Genomic DNA, 18,609 nt, shown 5'->3' on the forward strand with positions numbered 1-18,609 from the left:
CACCGATGAAATTTATACTGGGAAAGATTTTCTAAATAACTAATAAAAGAATGTTTGCAATGCAGCAGTTTGCAATTCAGATAAATGGTATTCAAGATATCGTAGATTTGCTCTGGTGGTTCAGATGAAAACTGATTGTATGGCCACATCTCCACCTGTGACATTTCATACCTGTGTGGACAAAAAGTAAAAGAAAAAAAAAGATATTTTAAAGTTCTGCCAAAACCTCAGCAGTCACATTGTGTAAAATCCAAACATTAAACACTAAAATTTGCTTATTGCTTTTTTTATATTTGCTTATATAGTGACACTTGTTACGTATCTTACATTAATTCAAAAAGTAATTCATACAAGAGGAAATACAACAAGATCAAAGCACCAGGAAATGATCTACAATTATGAGAAACAGTCACAAAATGCAGGAAGTGAGCAAAAAACTAAAATTGGCCTCATCAATGTCTGATCCGTCACTCTCCACCAGTCTCTGCTATTCTTATTTGCATAAAGCATCACAGATTTAACATGAACGTGTGCAAACATAAGGGGAAAATACACCTGCCATTGGGTTTGTATGGAGTCTGTCACCCACATGTGCTGTAATTCGCTGTGTAATAATTAATCTATGTGATGATCTTCAACCTGGTAAATGAGAAACTCACTTCCCCCTGAAGTTTGAATATAAAGAGCCACAAATTGAAGCCTGTTTATCAGAGTTAAAGGCTCACTGTGCTGCACCCACCCCAGGCAAAGTCCGGTCATCTGCAGCTTTGAGCAGCTGCTAAACACCAATTCCCTTTTTCAATCCCTCATGCTGGGATTTCTTCCTCTTGTATTATCCATCACCATTTTTTAAACTAAATTCTACCTTTCTCTGTTTTTTCTGATTTCATTCATTTGCATCTTATCCTCATCTCTCCACACCCCCCTCCCTCTCTCCTGCACAGCAGCCTGGGTTTCAGAGGGAACTTGGTTTCTAATCCTGACTGCTGATTAAGGATTACAGCTGAAGAGCCGGGGGCTTTCTGTGATTAGAGCTGCTGTTGTGGCCCCCGCCTACGCCTCCCCTCTGCAGCCTGCCTGCCTGCCTGCCTGCCTGCCTCCACCCAGAGGATAAACTGTGCATGATAGCTGTCAAACTATCATTTGAATACATGTTAGAGCCGTGCTGCACACCATGCAAATATGTCCTCCTCATCTGTCCACCCTTCCTTTTATCCATTCTTCCCTCTGTCCATCCACTCCTTCATTTAACATGATACCAGCAGAGACATACATGCTTCACCATTACATGCTTTGGATTAGAAAAGAAATGTCCACTGTGTAGTAATAACATCCAAAGATTTACAACAATGACTTAATACAACAACATCTATTGAAAAACAGATGGTGATGAAATAGATGAAAAATGTTTAAAACGACAGTTAAGTAACACATCTTTAATGTTATTACTTTTTTTAATTTTATTCTGCGTTTTTACGCACAAGGCAGCCTGTTTCCTCTCTATTCCTTCACTGAGCAAGCAGCTGGAGAAAAAAAAAAAAAAGGCACAGCTTTTTCAGCCAGTGAAACTAAGAGCACGATCAGTGTGAGCTTGTTCCTCTTTTTCAACCACTCAGTCAGACGCACAAGGCTCAAACTTCCTCGTACGACCCCATTGCGCTGCGCTCTGTCGCCCCGTCCGCATCTCCAGCCTGACTCCGAGACAGAAACGCTGTTCAGAGATGGAACCCACGCGGAAGACATGAGGAATAAACTTTACATCCGAATCATCCGAATCTAGAAAATCATATCCAACCGCAGAAGTAACTCTCCAAGTGTTAGGTCGAAGCGGTGAGTGTCCTCTTCCCCTGTGTCTTTGCTTTGTGTGGAGAGGGTGTACCCAAACTCTCTGAGAGATGACTGGAGGATAAAAATGATGTTTGTGTCTCTGGCTAGTGTAGAGAAGAATAAGAAGGTTAAGCTTTATTGACAAATAACAAATAGATTAACACACATTTTTACAACAAGGATGCTCTGTTCCAAAAGAGGAACTTCAAGCTCTTTGAGCTGAAACAACCACCGCCTACAGAAGTCACTGAGAGGTATGTAGAGGACCTGCTGAGTGTTAAAGTGCAATGATATGCTCTGATATACAATGAAGAGAGGATCTCTACTTAATTTAGTGCTTCATTTTTGTTCAGCTTTGTGTGTGTGTATGTGTGTGTGTGTGTGTGTGTGTGTGTGTGTGTGCTATTTTTAGACTGTCCATCTAGACTAAACCAGAAGCTTGACTAGTTTCTGTTCTCTTCTGTTTTTTCCAGTGTCATTAGAACTACACAGAGTTTCAGTTTACATGCTGAATGGCCTTAAAGTCAGACAGACAGCTGACACCAGACATACTGTGACTATACTCTACGTCGCAGTGTCTGAAGATAAGGGCTTGTGCTCTGAATAGTGCTCATCATATTAATCTGTACTCTCAGTACAGAAAACATTAGTGTGTAGAAATGCCAGTATTACATCACACCGGTGGTCACTGTTAAATTCCCCATCTAGCATCTAAAGGGTAAAAGGGTAATTGCAACCCAAACTTTTTCAAATGGCACAACATTCATGGTTGGTTGGTGGAGTGTTTCGTGCTTAACATAGAAGCAGAATTTGAATTTTTCAGAGTCATAACCAACTTCCTTTAAGAGAAACAAAACTTTGTAAGAATAATATGGTGTATGATACAAAATGTACAATAAAAACATAAGCATTTATGTATGTGTATGAGGTACAATTACTTAAATACAATGTGTGCATTAAAAAGAGTTTAAAAGAATTAGAGTAGTAACTAAGGTAGGGTAGAAGCTCTTCCTGAGCGGGCCAGGTGGATCTGGTACCTTCTTCCCGACTGCAGCAGGGACAAAAGGCCATCATCCAGGTGGTTGGGATCCTTAATGATTCTCCCAGTCTTATCCTTGCAGTCTTATTCTTGGTTAGGGCAAAGACTAATGATTGTTTTCACCATCGACTCATCTGCTGATTATTTTCTCAAGTTATTGATTGAGCCTGGGTTCCTGGACATTTTCAAATGTCTTATTTGTTCCGAAAACAGTCCAAACTCAAACATATTCAGTCTACAATGATGTAAAAGAGAGAAGAGCAATGACTCCTCACATTTTGAGAAGCGTGAATAATTGTCATATTAGTTGCTCATTCATTTCCTGCCAATCAACAATCGTTTCAACACTGATCTTACATGATACAGCACACATTATATTTGATATATCTTCTTTTTTCATATGAGATTCTCTAAATAGGCTAATGATAATGCTCTGAGAAGATATTCTTTCTTTCTTTATTTCCGTCTTTCTTGTGTTATATCTGTCTAATGTTGTGTTGGTTGCATGCCAGGCTGCCAGGTGATGTTGTTATGGCCCGAGGCAGTCCCAAACAGGTACACTCACAGCCAGCCAGCCTTTCACAGCCCACAAATTTAAATCATCCCCCATAACAGAACACACATGAATTATTCCTGTCCTCTGTCTGTTGAGAGCCGTAGCTTTTAGATGTCGCTGTTATAAACTTCAGTAGAAAATACATGGGGACCTCCAAAAAACGAGGAAATAGTCTAATTATGGTGAACTGCTGAACTTTGAGGTACCTGCTTCCTGCTTGGCCATGTACACGGTGCAGATGGGCACAGTGGGCAGCTTTTAGAACCTGGATGCAGATGACATAGTTGTGAGTCAGTAACGTTGAAGTGCATAAATAGACATTTTGGTGCACTCATAGCATCTGTAGTTATCCACACATCCTGACAGCTTGTGCCGAATGGGGCTGCCTGTCTTATGGTCGTGTAGATTGATGATTGCACAGCCTGATGTTTTCAGTAGTAGTCATTTGCATGGTTAGATGTATGATAAACCTGAACTGGGCCTTTGTGCAAATGCTAACTGTAGAGTTGCAGACAGTAACATTACATGTACATTACCTGTACATTTCCGAACCAAGTGTAAATATCCCATAGTGTAAATATTTATTTCATCACAGCCATATATTTATATTTATATTTATTTTGCTACTGCTATTTTTTCTTTTACTATTGCTTCTTTTCACTCTCCCTGTTCAATTGTTGCTGCTGTAACATGAAAATTTCCCCCTATGGGGGATCAAATAAAGAAAAGTCTAAAGTCTAAAGTCTACATTTGGAGTAATATTTTGGAGACTTGGATTAGGGTTAGGCTAAACTCTCAACAATAATGAAATTATGGAAATTCTTCAGTGAAATTCTGAAATTAAAGTAGTGCACAGACCTATGTACAGTAGAGGTTAACTGCTACCTTAGATAAAAAATAGTGACCAAGGCTGAGAGGTTACACTGCTGTTCTAAAAGTAGCCTGCAGTGATGTTATTCCATGTTTCTAAATGCTCTTGAATAGAGTAAAGCTATGGCCATGTAACTTTTGAAAGAAGATTAATACATTTTTCCTCTTTCAAATGAAAGATTTACAGAAAAGGTTCTCTATACAACGTTAATATACCATTTGCTGTGTAAAGATACAGGGGAGTAATGGCCTGAGTGGGGAATTAAGTGTGTGTTTTAGAATCCAAACTTCTCTGTCTTTTTTTTTTTTTGTGGTCATAAGGACAGCCACAGAATCAGGAATCTTTTAGGGTGCAGAACCATAGCTTATTAATACGCGTATTCACTTCACTTTCTTCACGAGCATGTGATTTGTTGTTATAATCCAGGTCACAACGAGCCGCTGCCGCTGACCAAATAATAATGCAAAACATAATCCTCCATAAAACGGCATTGTTGCAGCTTGAACAAACAAGACAAAAACATAGGACTGGGGTTTGTGTCCAGTGGGAAAAAAGTTTATGCTGACTTGTGTAAATTATGTCACATATGTAGTGTAACTTCACTTCATGAAGTACAGTAGTTATTTTTACAGAAGGCATAGCTGCGTCGATGTGTTAATAATGTTAACTGGTTGGTGCACTACCATTTAACGGGCTGATAACGTCCCTAGCAGGTTTTGAGTCGTTTGACCATGTTGAAGCACATGTTGTGTGATCTGTAAGGTAGAGGTATGAGAACTCACATCGTTAGTCTGAACTTATACAAGAGAGTTTGAGTTTTATAACGTGTTGGATCTGTTGATAGAATTCAGAAGTTCTGACTTTGTCTCAGAGGAACAGCTGAGATGGTGATGATACTGATTTGGAATTTCCAACATTAGACGCGACCTTTCTTTTGACATGATTGTGACACCAACAGCCTTGACTCCGCACACCGGTAGTATGGAGCAAGAGGCAAGAGATGGCACTGAAAGTAACTTGAAAGTAATTGATTTCATGTCACGTAATCGTTATTCATGTGAATCTCACTGAGATTAAAAGTCTATTTTGGAAGGATGATGTGGTCTGGGCAGTAACACGTAACCACAGAAGCACAGAACTGAATCTGTCAGCGTCGTCAAAACACGAGCAATTTTTCATAGATTTATCTTTCATATCCTCAACAAGGACAAAAATACGCTGAAGTTGGCATTAAAAACATTCTTTTACCAACTTGGCATTCTTTTTCTGAAAATCGTGTAGTTTTGATATGCCAAAATATTAAAAAGCCAAAATAGTTCATCTGGATGCATCAGGATGACACAGCTCATTTCATGTCGGCTTCCACAGTAAAACACAAGAATCACTCTGTTTTTCGGGAAAGTTAAGTGTAAAAGCCAGAAAAGACCCATGTGTGACCTCAGGCACAGCCTAGCCCCCCCCACCCACTGTCTGATGCTTTGTTTCCACTTTGGTCTGTGCTTCAGAAGAAATCTGCGTGTGAGAGTTGTCAAGTAGTTAAAGGTTTACATCCCCCTCCCCCCACCACCTTCGGTTTAACTGCACAATGAGTTACACTTCAGGGGCAGGTTGTGCTCTTCTGCTCAGTTCTGAGGCTGTGGGTGTGAGAGAGGTGTTGGGGAAGCAGCTTACAGCGATGACGGACTTTCAGATCACCGAATTCTGGCTATGCTGCCCATCACCTTCTACACAGAGGCAGTCAGCTGCTTAATGTCAGCTGGCTCTAGCGTCATATTTACCATACAGACATGACAGTGGTGTGAATCTTCTCATCGAGCTCTCTGCAAGATAGAAAATAACAAATTATTCCTTTAATATTTTGTTTTCTAGTCATTGACACTGCATTTGTTGAGTCACTGGGATTTTTTACCCTTGAACTTTTAAGTCCCATTAGCAGGTGGAGCCTTGCTTACATATTGTCAAAGAACACATTATAGCTCTGATTCTGCAGATACTGGAGTTTTCAGGCTGATACTGATGTCAATATTTAGCAGTTTAAAAAGTCAACAATATATTGACCGACCGTCCTTTTTTAAGTTGTAACGTGAAGGGTTCCCACACTGCAGCGTTCTGAAGCATCCACCCAACTTCACCCTCCGTTTCGGCTGAACATTTTTTGCTCTGTCATGCAAAGCTGCCATGTGAGCCGGCCATTGCCTTTGTCACGTAATGTAGCTGCTGCTTTGCACATGGAATGATTAAATGATAGCTCCGTTTTCACAGGGCACTTTCACAGTTTTGTATCAGTACAAAAATGACAGGGAGCTACGTCTGGTTTATATTTAGCAGAAGAATTGCACTAGTAAGAGTTTAAAAAATAGAAGCCAGACCCTCCTTTGATTCAAAATGTAAAGAGGAACATGGTTTGGAATAAAAAAAACAAGAACGACAGAACTTCCTGTGTCCTCGTGTTCAAATGAAATATTTTCCATTGCTTACCGCAGTATCAGTGGTACTGTAATGTTTGTGGTGCAGACTGCAGTTATTTATTGAAGAACAAATCAAGAGGTGTGGCAACATGTAAAGTGCTCTTATTTCCTGCCGCTTGATATTCAAAAGTGTATCAGTTGAAGATATCAGTGTCCTCTGTCAGTGTCCTATCACAGTATTGGTCATTAGATGGTGACATGTGACATCTAAAATCATTGTAGATCTGTTAATGTGGTTAGAGGGCCCGGCTGTTTTTTTTGCTCATGAAGAATATGGCTATTTTTTTTTCCCGTTCTGAGCAATAATCTTCTTCTCTGAGCTGAAAGGAGCTACGTTAGACAGAATAAGTGTCTTTCTTCTGTCTCCATCTGTTTATGTGAGCCAACATGCACTCTAAAACACAGCTTCTACTGTTTCTCCTCTCACAGACTCCCTCTTTGTTCTTGCTGCTGTTAAACCTTATTCCATAAAACTACATACATATTTGCATGTAGATAAACACAAGTAGATACAGTGTGCCACAGAGAGAAAAGAAAATGTTACAGATAAATAAGAGGGCCACAGTATATAGAAAGCACTTACTGATACATGAGAGTAAAAACAGCATTGCAGCACTTTGTCAAAACTACTGAGAATAAACAGCAGTAATATAAAGATTGCAGAAGAAGAAGTACAGCATGCAAAAATCATACAGTCATGCTCGTCCAGTAAGCTGTCTGACTGAGTACACCATAAGGCATCTTTGTCTTCGCAGTCTCCCTCCTGTGGTGATGAATATTTGACAAAATCATGTGATATGACATTTTCACGCCTTCTACATCCAAGATTACAGACCTTTTGAAATAAATTTGCAGTTACAGCCAGATGCGAGAGAGATTATGTCTCCTCTGTTTGTCACAGAGCTTAACATGCGTCTCAGTTTCCAAACAGATATGATATGTTATTTATATATGCACATAGATAAAGATAATGTATAAATTAGCATAAAAGGCCATGCTAATGTTCAGGTAAAAGCGATTTAAAGCAGTTTGTTTTTGGTGTAATTGGGGAAAAGTTCCATAATAACCTTCCAGCATGTTGTAATTCAAGTGGTGAAGGAGAAGTCTAGTCTTCCGCACCTCTTCTGGACTTTCAGGCTGGAGGTAATCGAGCCCATGATGGGAGACTTTGGCCAATCACAGGTCCACTCAGAGAGAGAGTGTTCCTATTGGACGTTGTGCAAACACAGGTGTGCACCAAGATTTAACATGAAAGCAGGCGCTCATAGTTTAGCCTCCTGATAACCACAATGTTAGCCAAAGGCTCACAGCATGTTCTATAACGACGTCGGGATCACAATCACAATCAGGATGATTGAAGCTGCTAACTTTGTTTTCCTTTAATGTCTGAATATGTTGCAGTGGCTTGAATGTTCTGCTGATAGCCAAGTAGCCAAGTAGCCATTGGCTAATAGCTAGTAGACAAAGGCTGCAGCTAATTCCACTTCATGTTTATGTAGCTGACACCTGCAAACGTTAGAGCCTCAAATCACAGTATATCATCTTGGAGGGTTTTACAGGTCCACACGTTTGCAAAGACAACAGGATGGTAATTCTCATAGAAAAATACAGTGTAACGGCACTTGGATCATAAACAAAGTCGGTGTCAAAGAAGTTTCCTTTTAACATCAGATTAAACAGCATTGTTGCCGAAATGCGTGTGACCTCCAATACATTCCTCTTCTCTAAGTAATGTAGGCACACGTCACACTAGCGTTTGTTAGGAGAACTTCCTTTATGACATTATACATTCCAATGGTGTTTATCCTGCTTCAAGTTTTGCTGTTTCTCTTCTACAGAAGGCACCATGGGCTGCGTGGGCTCAAAGAAGGAGCAGGAGCCTTTCGGCAAAGGGCCGGGGAACGACGAGCTACAGAACCGCGCACAGGCAGCCCACTACGTCAAAGATCCCACAGCAGGAAACTTTGGGAGCAAAGCTGTAAGCAGAAATGTTGTGACGGATACAATTCTGAGAACAGTGTTCATCACATGGGAAGCAACAACTGGCTTAAAAGTGTCTCATCCTGACACAACTTCTACAACTATAACAAGCATGCAGATCCTTTACTTCAGTTTAAATACCAATAAACAGCGTAAACTGTACAACAACAGAATAAAGGGTTCATTAACACTCAGATCCCCTCCAAAGGCTCACAAAATGAATCTGAGGGTTTGATTAATGGGCTAAAAGAAAGAAAAATACAGTATTTTCACTCTTAAATGTAGGATTAATATGAAATAGTGGAAACTGAAAACTTCTACTTAGATACAATACTTGATTTAGTACTCTACTTAAGTAGAATTTTTTCCACCACTGACTAAGAATTTAGAAATAGTGAAAGTGTGATAATACAGTTTCAGTGGTTACAAATAAGACAAGATAATTGTGTGCCGACTCTGCTCTCGTGCTGGCCAGACTTTGATCTGTGCCATGTGTAAAGTAGCAGTGCTGTTGCATGTACGTGTGGTTCCTATGGCTACTTCCTGTGTGCTGACTGTAACATCCCTTTCACTCTAAATGAAGAAAGAGGAAGTGACAGAAGCAGAACCAGAGTGTTCAGGCAGAAGGCCTGTGATCAAACCTGAACGTCACAAGAGGTCTCACACGCATAATGTACTATACTTTCTCACATACGTCTAAATTTATAGACAGTCTGTCTGGTCTCTACACAGCTTATTGTACCTTTGTACAAACTCTTTCTGATACAGAGAAAACCCACGACAAACCGTCATCATCATTTTTCAAGTTGATCAGAGTCCTTCCTTCCTTTCAAATGCTTCTTTTCTTTGCAATTCTTTTACCTAGCTGAAGTTGAGTCTTAACTTGAGTGGTGAAGTGTGGACTTTATATGGAAATAACTGATTACTTTATTCAAATCTAATCTTAAATTGCTTTAATTTACTAAGAGAGAATATAGGAAAGTCCTTTGTTTGCCAATCTTTGATGCTACAATAAACAAAGTAGAGTTTAAGACAATTCTGTACTTGTGTATTTATATTGTAATTTCCATGTGGCTCATACAAAGTTTTGAATCAGGTTGTTTAAAGCTGCATTAATTATTTTTATATTAAGAATGGAAAAAATGAATACATGTAGTGTGAAAAGGATTGCTCAATGTGATGAATCATCACATTTTAACCTCTTTCAGCTAATAGAAGAATGTTTAGAACATTTAGCAGCTAAAGAGTTAAATGTCAGTGGAGACCAAAACAGAGCTAAAAGAAGAAAAAAATACTGGACTTCACCAGGCGGCTGAAAAGATGACTCCAAATACATCCTAGTGTTGCTCCATGTTTACTGGAAGTCTAAATGAGTTAACAAGTTTGTCCTAATGACACTATATGGCGACAGTGTTGTATTAACAGGATGTTGCGCTTCCTCTAAGTAGGTCAAAAATAATTAATGTGGCTTTAAGAAAGTTTTTCTTCTCACTTTGACTTTAACAAAAGTCTCCCTGTGTCTTTACAGAGCAAAATGCCATCCAATGCAAACTCCTCGGAGGGTGAGTCACATTTATCACACTTTACACTTTACAACTCACCTTTCACGGTATGTATTGCAAACCTTAAGCACAGACTGTACACCTTACATTAAAGTCACCCACTAATGAACCGCTTAGGTCAATCAATTTCATGTTTACTGCTAACTTGTACCATCGAAACCTCCACCAATGTATGCCAGCAAGGTAGTCACTTCAAAGAGCGTCATCTGGGTCATTGTTGGTTAGGCACACAGAAACACTATCAGAGGCTCAACACAACTTGTGAGAGAGAGGAAGGAGAGTGAGAGTGCAAAGTGATAGCCCCTCTCACCGCCTCCCCACACCACACGGGCCTCCAATACAATGAAGACCAATGGCTATTATTATCATCAAGCATACAAGGAAGTCAGTTCCTCAGTCAAAGTAAGAGGAATCCAACGTTAGTGATAGAGATAGACTTGGTTCAGACCTAAATTCAGTGAGTTCACTAAAAAAAAAAACAGCATGCACAGATACTTGTGTCTTGTGCACACACTCACTCTCACATGCACTCTCTCACATATCAGCAAAGTGTTGAAAAACCTCCTTCAAAGTGTTAATTTTTCACCAGCTGAGAAAAGCAGACATGGTTTCAGCACAAACACTGGTAGCTTCCACATGACACCACACAAGGGACATATTTTACATGGCACATCATGGCCACAATGTGTGAACATGAGGCCTGCTTTTGTTTTTGTGGCTGCTGTAGGAGAGAATATTGTCATGGCGCTGTACGACTATGAGGCCATTCATGAAGGAGACCTTGGCTTCAAGAAGGGCGATAAGCTCAAAATCTTAGAGGAGTGAGTACAGTTTCAGTCCAGTGAGAGATCATTCATTCTCTGTCGCTGCGATTATATGATATGTTCACTGTGTGTTCAAAATGTTGTTTCTGAGCACACTTGATTAACCACAAGCATATCTTCACAAGAAATAGTCACACTTGTGTATCTCTGCCCCTCCTCATCTCTCTCTCTCTCTGTGTTTCTGCAGATCAGGGGAGTGGTGGAGAGCTATGTCAATCAGTACAGGCCAGGAAGGTTACATCCCCAGTAACTATGTAGCCAAAGATACCCTGGAGGCAGAGGAGTAAGTGTAATCATATTGGTAATAATAATAATAATAATAATAATAATAATATTAACTAGTATTAAGTATTTTATCATCAGTAGCTACAATAGTATAATTTGCCGTATTACACAGAGTAGTAGTATCATGAACCCTATTCAGATAGCACTTCTTTGTAGTTGTTCACACAGTGGAAATGAACAAGGACACAAACCACATGCTATGAATGGAAAATGAAGGTTTGTACAGGAAGAGCCGTTAGGAGGTTTCTGTACACTAACTGATCTGTTTCCTGTTGTTGAGGTGGTTCTTTAAGGGCGTCAGCAGGAAAGATGCTGAGAGGCAGCTGCTGGCCCCTGGGAACAAAGTGGGGTCCTTCATGATCCGAGACAGTGAGACCACCAAGGGTGAGTAAGACCCTGAAACAGACTGTTTGTTCTTTAGTGGTCTTCCAGGGGATTTATTGACAGCAACAAAAAAAAAAAACCTGCAAAACTGTTGTAAAAGAAATTGTGTTTTTAACAGGCAAGCACGACTGTTCTCACTGGTAGCAGTTCTGTATTACAAACTGGCTCAAGGGAAGTCGGCAATTTGGAGAAATGAAAGATGCTATTGAGTTGCATTATGGGAAATAGGATATAGTGCTTTTTGAGCTTGACCAATAATCTGGCCTTATGAGCCTCTCAGATTTATGGAAGTACAATACTAAATCACCACAGTGCCCGCTAAGCATGCCATGTCGGTCTGCAGGCAGTCCCAGAAGCTTTTCTATCCGCAGAATGATAGATGCCTTTGAGAAAAGCTGGATATCTGTGTATTTCTAACATAAAACTTCTCAGATGTTACCCTCTAAAGACCTGGCGTACACATGCGTGGACATCACATTTTGGGTTATATTACCATAGTAGTTAATTCTGCTTAGCTGGGGCCGTATGGGCAAAATTGTTGATATTTCATATTGTTTTTTGCACCGTGATTTTCAAAACATGTTCAAAATATGTTTTGTATGTGTTAGAAATACATGCAAAAGCAGTCAGGAAAAAAAACTGCTATGTTCAGGGTGGAAATAAAGAGTTTTGCACAAAGGTGACTTTATTGTGTTTTCTGGAAATTAAGACCGATTTTTCTCTAAAACTACACCATGTAAAAAGATGATGCTTAGGTTTTATACTTATCAGGGTTCAATAAGCCCAAATAGCAAGGAGAAATAAAAAAATGTATATCAAGCAAGAGCTCGGGTCTTAAGAGGTTAAACTGTTGAATCATCTAAAAATATGAACTCTCATCGGTGAAAAAACAATGCATCAGCATTAAAAAATCCCCTTGTGGTTACATAGTAACTTCTGTTTTCTTTCTCTTCACCACAGGCAGTTACTCTCTGTCTGTCAGGGATGGCGATGCTCAGTCCAGTGACACCGTGAAACATTATAAGATTCGTACGCTGGATAACGGAGGATTCTACATCTCTCCCCGCAACACCTTCGTCACTCTGCAGGAGCTGGTCAGCCATTACAAGAGTGAGTTCACTACCACAAGCTCTTTGTCCCTGAGTGAGTTTCTCTCCCCACAGCTGTGTGTCTCAGCGGTATAGGTGAGTTGATTGTTTGTTGTCATTAAAATGATGCTGCAAGAAGTAAATGAGGAGCTTTCCTCTGATGCTTTCCTGTTTAATGGTGAGATTAAACTTCAGGTCAGTCTGTGTTCCAGTATCAAACGTGATGTCTATAGTGATGCACAGCACACTCTGCTGGGCAATTGAATTCATCAACCAATGGGAAACATTTTCAGGGTCATTACTGCAGTGATGTATTGTTCTTTAATTAGTTTTTACCATCAGCATGAAAGTGTTTTATTTATTAAACTTATATTCAAATGGTTTGTGACATTATACCACTTTCTCTACAAATAAGAGCAACATAGTTGATAACTGGTCTTCATTGTATAAAACCTTGAGACTCTGACCACTAGACATAAATAGAAAACAAAATGAAATCATGAAATACTTGTTCTGTTTATCCCAGAGCAGGGAGACGGCCTCTGCCAATCCCTGACCAACCCGTGTTTGAGTCCCAAACCTGAGAAGCCGTGGGAGAAAGACGCTTGGGAAATCCCAAGGTCATCACTCAAACTGGAAAAGAGGCTCGGTGCCGGCCAGTTTGGGGAAGTCTGGATGGGTGAGATAGATTTTAGAATCTAGTTATTGACGAAGATGGGAGGCCAGTGGTTAAATTCCTACATTTTCTAATTGTAATTACTGTTTTGTCTTTAGCTACATACAATAAGCACACCAAGGTAGCAGTGAAGACCATGAAGCCTGGCAGCATGTCAGTTGAAGCCTTCATGGGTGAGGCCAACCTGATGAAGAGCCTACAGCACGACAAACTGGTCCGCCTCCACGCTGTGGTCACCAAGGAGGAGCCTATCTATATCATCACTGAGTATATGGAGAAAGGTGTGTGTGTGTGTGTGTGGGTGTGTGCCAAATATGTGAAAAACGCTTGTGCACAGCTGCTGCGTTCAGTGCAGGGCTATCAGTGATACCCTTCATTGTGCTGACTGCCTATAAAACATCCTATTACACTAAAAGCTTGTGTGATTGAAGGGAAAACTTCTTAATATTAGGAGGTAACATGACATTTATTTAATGTTTAAATGTAAAGATATTTGTCAAACCTTTGTCAATATATGTATGATACAAGAATATCTCACCACCAGCTCACAGATATGAGCCTTACATGTGTTTATGAATGTGTGTGTGTGTCTACAGGTAGTTTATTAGACTTCATAAAGAGTGATGAGGGCAACCGTGTCCAGCTCCCCAAGCTCATTGACTTCTCTGCCCAGGTGAGATTCATTCAGTCCCATTCAGAGTCAGTCTTCCCTTCCACACAGGACAGCTTGCCAAACCAGATCCTCTGGTTGTTTGCTTGTTTTAGATCAATGAATCCTTTGTTTGTCTGTAATACATACAACACACATATATTCACAAACATCTCCTGAGTCTGTTGTTCTTTTCATGGGGATTGTGTTGAAATATTTGAATAACTATCTAGTGTGGAACATTTAAAATGAATTGCGAGTTTTTTGACCGAGGGCTATTGGTAATACTATATTTTTGTTCGTGCGTGCCTGGCTGTCTACACCAGTAAGAAGAGAAGAGCTGAATTCTTTGTGTGTATAGCGGCTCGGAGAATAATAGACAATAATGATTCACTGAATAGGGAAACGTAGATGTGAAGCACTATAAACCACACCCAGCCGATATGTTCCAGCTGCAGAGCCAGAGCGCCTGTGCTTTCAGACTTGCAGTTCCAGTCCAACCTGCACCACCTATTGGAAAGTAACAGCAGCAGTTTAGAGCTACAGATGTGTGCCTGCTGCTCCTGAGTGTATCAAACCTGCAAAATGTAATAGTCTTGATGAGAGGAATTTTATCTTAAGACTGGGGGAAAGTGTTCATAGTCCTTGGAGTGTGTCCTCCACTGAGTGCCCTCATAGCTACGATGGAGGAGAGAGAATTTTATCTATTCAAAGAAAGTTGGCAAAAGCTAAAAAACAATGAATTAAAAGTGTAACGTCAGCGTGCTAGCAGTGCTAACATGCTGATGTTTTACAGGAAGCACTAAACCCAAAGTACAGGTGCGGCTGATGGGAATATTATTGGTTTTGCACATACTACTACAAACATTATTGCTGTGTACACTGTCCTTAGTGGTGCTAGAGAAGGACCATGAATGTCCTCCGAGGATGAATCGATGGATCTAAATTCCCATGAAAAACACAAGTTGTACTACTGCATGTGGTGTCATTTTTAAATTTGCTGCTGCTATAATTTTCTGTGCCGGCTGGTAGCAATATTGACACGACTACATGTCCAGGTGTAAACCTTTGCCACTATTACTCACCCTTGTGAGTTTATGAGTTTGCGAGTTTATGAGGGAGTTAGCACCATGCTGCATGAGGTGCTTCACCTCTAATACAAAGAACAGCGAGGGAGGGGAAGAGGAAGAGGGCTATATCTGCCTGTTTTGATTAAATCCTCTTATGACTGATTTTGTCATGTTACAAAGTATTCAACAGATAGTAAGAGATATTGGCCTTATCAAGGAACTAAAGGAAGAGCGTGCACGTGTGAATAAATTATTACCAGCACGGCAATTTACTGTAAGAAACAGAGCACCTTGTACATTTAATTGCTAGTAACGGTTACCATTGAGAAACACTACATGTTTTGACTCTTATACACCGACCTATTTGTCCCTAGACTGCAGAGGGCATGGCCTACATCGAGCAGAGGAACTACATCCACAGAGACCTGAGAGCTGCCAACATCCTGGTCAATAAGGCTTTAGTGTGTAAAATTGCTGACTTTGGCCTCGCTCGAATCATTGAAGATAACGAGTACACAGCCAGGGAAGGTATGACGCAATACTCACTGTCACATGTTTTGTAACCAGGTGTCATGAGAAGTGATTAAGACACTGAGGGACTTAGTCCCCTGAACTGATGAAATGGGAGCAGCCAGGATTTCATCAGTTCAGGGGAAATAGCTTTGTGTCAGCGAGCAGTCAGATTACAACAAAAGTGACATAAATAGTAAGGAAAAGACTGTATGGGCAGAAGATGTAATAGAGTTATAGAGGATGTGTGACCAGCAGGACGCTTCTCTGCAGTGTCATTAGGAGCCAACTATTGTCTCAACCACACTGGTTAAAATCTTGACTAGTTTTCAATTTTCTACAATAACCAGGAGCCAAATTCCCCATCAAATGGACGGCCCCTGAAGCCATCAACTACGGCTCCTTCACCATCAAATCTGACGTCTGGTCCTTCGGCATCTTGCTGACTGAGATTATCAGCTACGGGCGCACACCATACCCAGGTATGATTTTCAACTTCTGGTGTACTCTAAACATCTCTGGACCTTGAAACAAAGGTTTTGTCCCATTTCTACACCCAAAGTAGAAGCAAGCTCCTTTTTTAACCCTCTCTTAACCCAGTCATGTGCTCTTGCTTTCAGGGATGACCAATCCAGAAGTGATCCGTTCCCTGGAGAAGGGCTACCGAATGCAGCGCTTAGAGAGCTGTCCCACAGAACTCTATGAAATCATGCTTGAGTGCTGGAAGAACAAGCCTGAGGACCGTCCCACCTTTGATTACCTGCAGAGCGTCCTGGAGGACTTCTACACAGCCACAGAGAGCCAGTATCAGCAGCAGCCATGAGACTTTCACTTTACAGTTCAGCAGTTCAGCATGCATGCACACACACACACTCTCTCTCTCTCTCCTTCACTCTCTCTCTCTGTCTCTCTTTCTCGTTCACACACATAATATATAGTGCCAAGGGACTGTTCAAAAATTATGGGGGTTGAAACTTTAATATCATCACTCAAAATAATAAAACCACAGCAGAGAAATGAAGACAAACAAAATATGAAAACAATATATACAGTAACTAGTACTATTAATTAATTATTATTACCGTTAATGATGGCAAAGTAGTCCTACCTCATACTTACAGTAGATCAGAGACAACAGATGCTGTCTGATCATGACTGAGGGTTAAAGGGTTATAGGCTAACATGACCTCTTCACAGAACTGACAATTAATAATCTGGACATATACAGTAAATGATATGTGCAGACAGATATCTTTGTTAGTTATATCTTTAGTATGAAAAGTGATGCACATAATGTATTTTTACATTGATTGTACTTGTTTTGTTTTACCACTGATTGCACATATATTACGTGGATCACTGTATTGTGAGATAAAGCTGCACATCATTATTCACGGAAACTATAATACATATCTCTATCCAGAGATAATTACAGGTAAGGGGTCGGTTGGAAGAGAAGAGAAGGCTGAAATAATATAAATCCAGGGAAAACAGACCTCCACTGTGCTGTGAAACACTGTTTTTCTAAAGTGAAAGAAAAGTAAGAAAAAGAAATAGACATTACACTTTTCTACCTTCGTCCCCTTATAATTTTTGTACAGTCCCTAACATGCAAATACCTGTGAAGGTGTTCTACATAACATGTACAGGATGTAGGAGGCCTTACTGTACAGTACATGCTGTTGTAAAAGCATGCTTGTCTTGTACAAAATATAGATACATGACCTTATTTACAAATAGACAATTGTAGGCCACCTGAAAGCGGTCACATGGAAAAGACTGGATTTAGTTGTCATGCTTCAGCACACATTGTGCATCCATCAAAGGAAGGTACAATCACAACACAGATGTTCACAGTCGGCTATGTGCAATGCTCAGCTCTGATATGACTGTGTTGACGTTAACATTTCAATAAGCAGGGCTGCCATTGTCCATCCTCCTCCTGTTAATTGCAGTGTTTTTCATAGTGAAAGGACAGAAGGTACTGTGGACTTTACAAAGTTTGAGATATATATGGCTGATAATACTTAAATCTTAATTTATATTCCGTAGAAATGTTCCATTATGCTGTGGCTTGTTTGTACAGCATTACTACTTCATTGTGCCTTTTCGGTGGTTGTTTCTTCTTTCTGTCTTAACATTTCTAATATATTCCATACACTCTGTATTTATACTCTCACGCACACAAATAAATACATTTATTTAGGAACAGAGTCTTTAATGTGAAGCCATATTAACTAACAATGCTTGTTGATCCTTTCGCTTCATTACATTTTTGTTCTGTATTTGGGAACTACATGAAAAATCAGTGCAAACAGATTTTCACATCTTTTGGCCTTCTTTTTGTTGAGTGGAAAAAAATATTTATTGGTGCAAATAGTACTGCTTGAATGGAGTGATCTTTCGAAACAAACGTTTTTTTTAAATAATTTTTTTCAACATTGTTTAGATAATGTGTCTCTCATATTGTTGGAAATGATGATGTGTTTTGTGGACCAAGATCCTAAAAATTTCAAAGCGATTACTCTCATTATTTTGTAATTTCATGATTTGGTATCGTTAATTCAGAGAGAAATGTGAGGAACAGCATCTGGCAGACGCTTATATAAACAGGTGATATGTGACAATTACTGAATCAATGCCCAGCACTGTAAATATATTCTGAAGATTATGAATGTCATTGTGTTTTTCTGTAACAATATATAACCCTCTGCATATTTTGTTAGATGCTTGGTTTAATGCCAGTGTGGTGAAAAATTTTCAAAATAAATTCTTTTAGAAACTACCTAAATGTGTATTTGTGTAGCAGCAAGCAGTGTT

The 18,609-nt window shown here is 39.8% G+C and overlaps 1 protein-coding gene across 1 annotated transcript; it reads left to right on the forward strand.

Annotated features, from left to right (window-relative positions):
- The first annotated feature begins 1,638 nt into the window (after positions 1 to 1,638).
- hck (HCK proto-oncogene, Src family tyrosine kinase) lies at positions 1,639 to 18,574 on the forward strand. The gene is made up of 13 exons (XM_070839283.1): positions 1,639 to 1,830; positions 8,600 to 8,739; positions 10,270 to 10,303; positions 11,031 to 11,124; positions 11,315 to 11,410; positions 11,693 to 11,796; positions 12,757 to 12,906; positions 13,411 to 13,563; positions 13,659 to 13,841; positions 14,157 to 14,233; positions 15,654 to 15,807; positions 16,140 to 16,271; positions 16,410 to 18,574. Exons 2-13 carry the CDS (start codon positions 8,608 to 8,610, stop codon positions 16,610 to 16,612), a joined length of 1,512 nt encoding a protein of 503 aa, XP_070695384.1. The 5' UTR covers positions 1,639 to 1,830; positions 8,600 to 8,607; the 3' UTR covers positions 16,613 to 18,574.
- Positions 18,575 to 18,609: the final 35 nt, after the last annotated feature.

Source organism: Pempheris klunzingeri, chromosome 11, assembly GCF_042242105.1.
Source record: "Pempheris klunzingeri isolate RE-2024b chromosome 11, fPemKlu1.hap1, whole genome shotgun sequence".
Classification (NCBI taxonomy): Eukaryota; Metazoa; Chordata; class Actinopteri; order Acropomatiformes; family Pempheridae; genus Pempheris; species Pempheris klunzingeri.

Coding starts and splice junctions, on each gene's coding strand:
- hck (XM_070839283.1), top strand. CDS start 8,608: ATGGGCTGCGTGGGCTCAAAGAAGGAGCAGGAGCCTTTCGGCAAAGGG. Junction 13,564..13,658: donor GTTTGGGGAAGTCTGGATGG/GTGAGATAGATT, acceptor TTTTGTCTTTAG/CTACATACAATAAGCACACC. Junction 13,842..14,156: donor CACTGAGTATATGGAGAAAG/GTGTGTGTGTGT, acceptor GTGTGTCTACAG/GTAGTTTATTAGACTTCATA.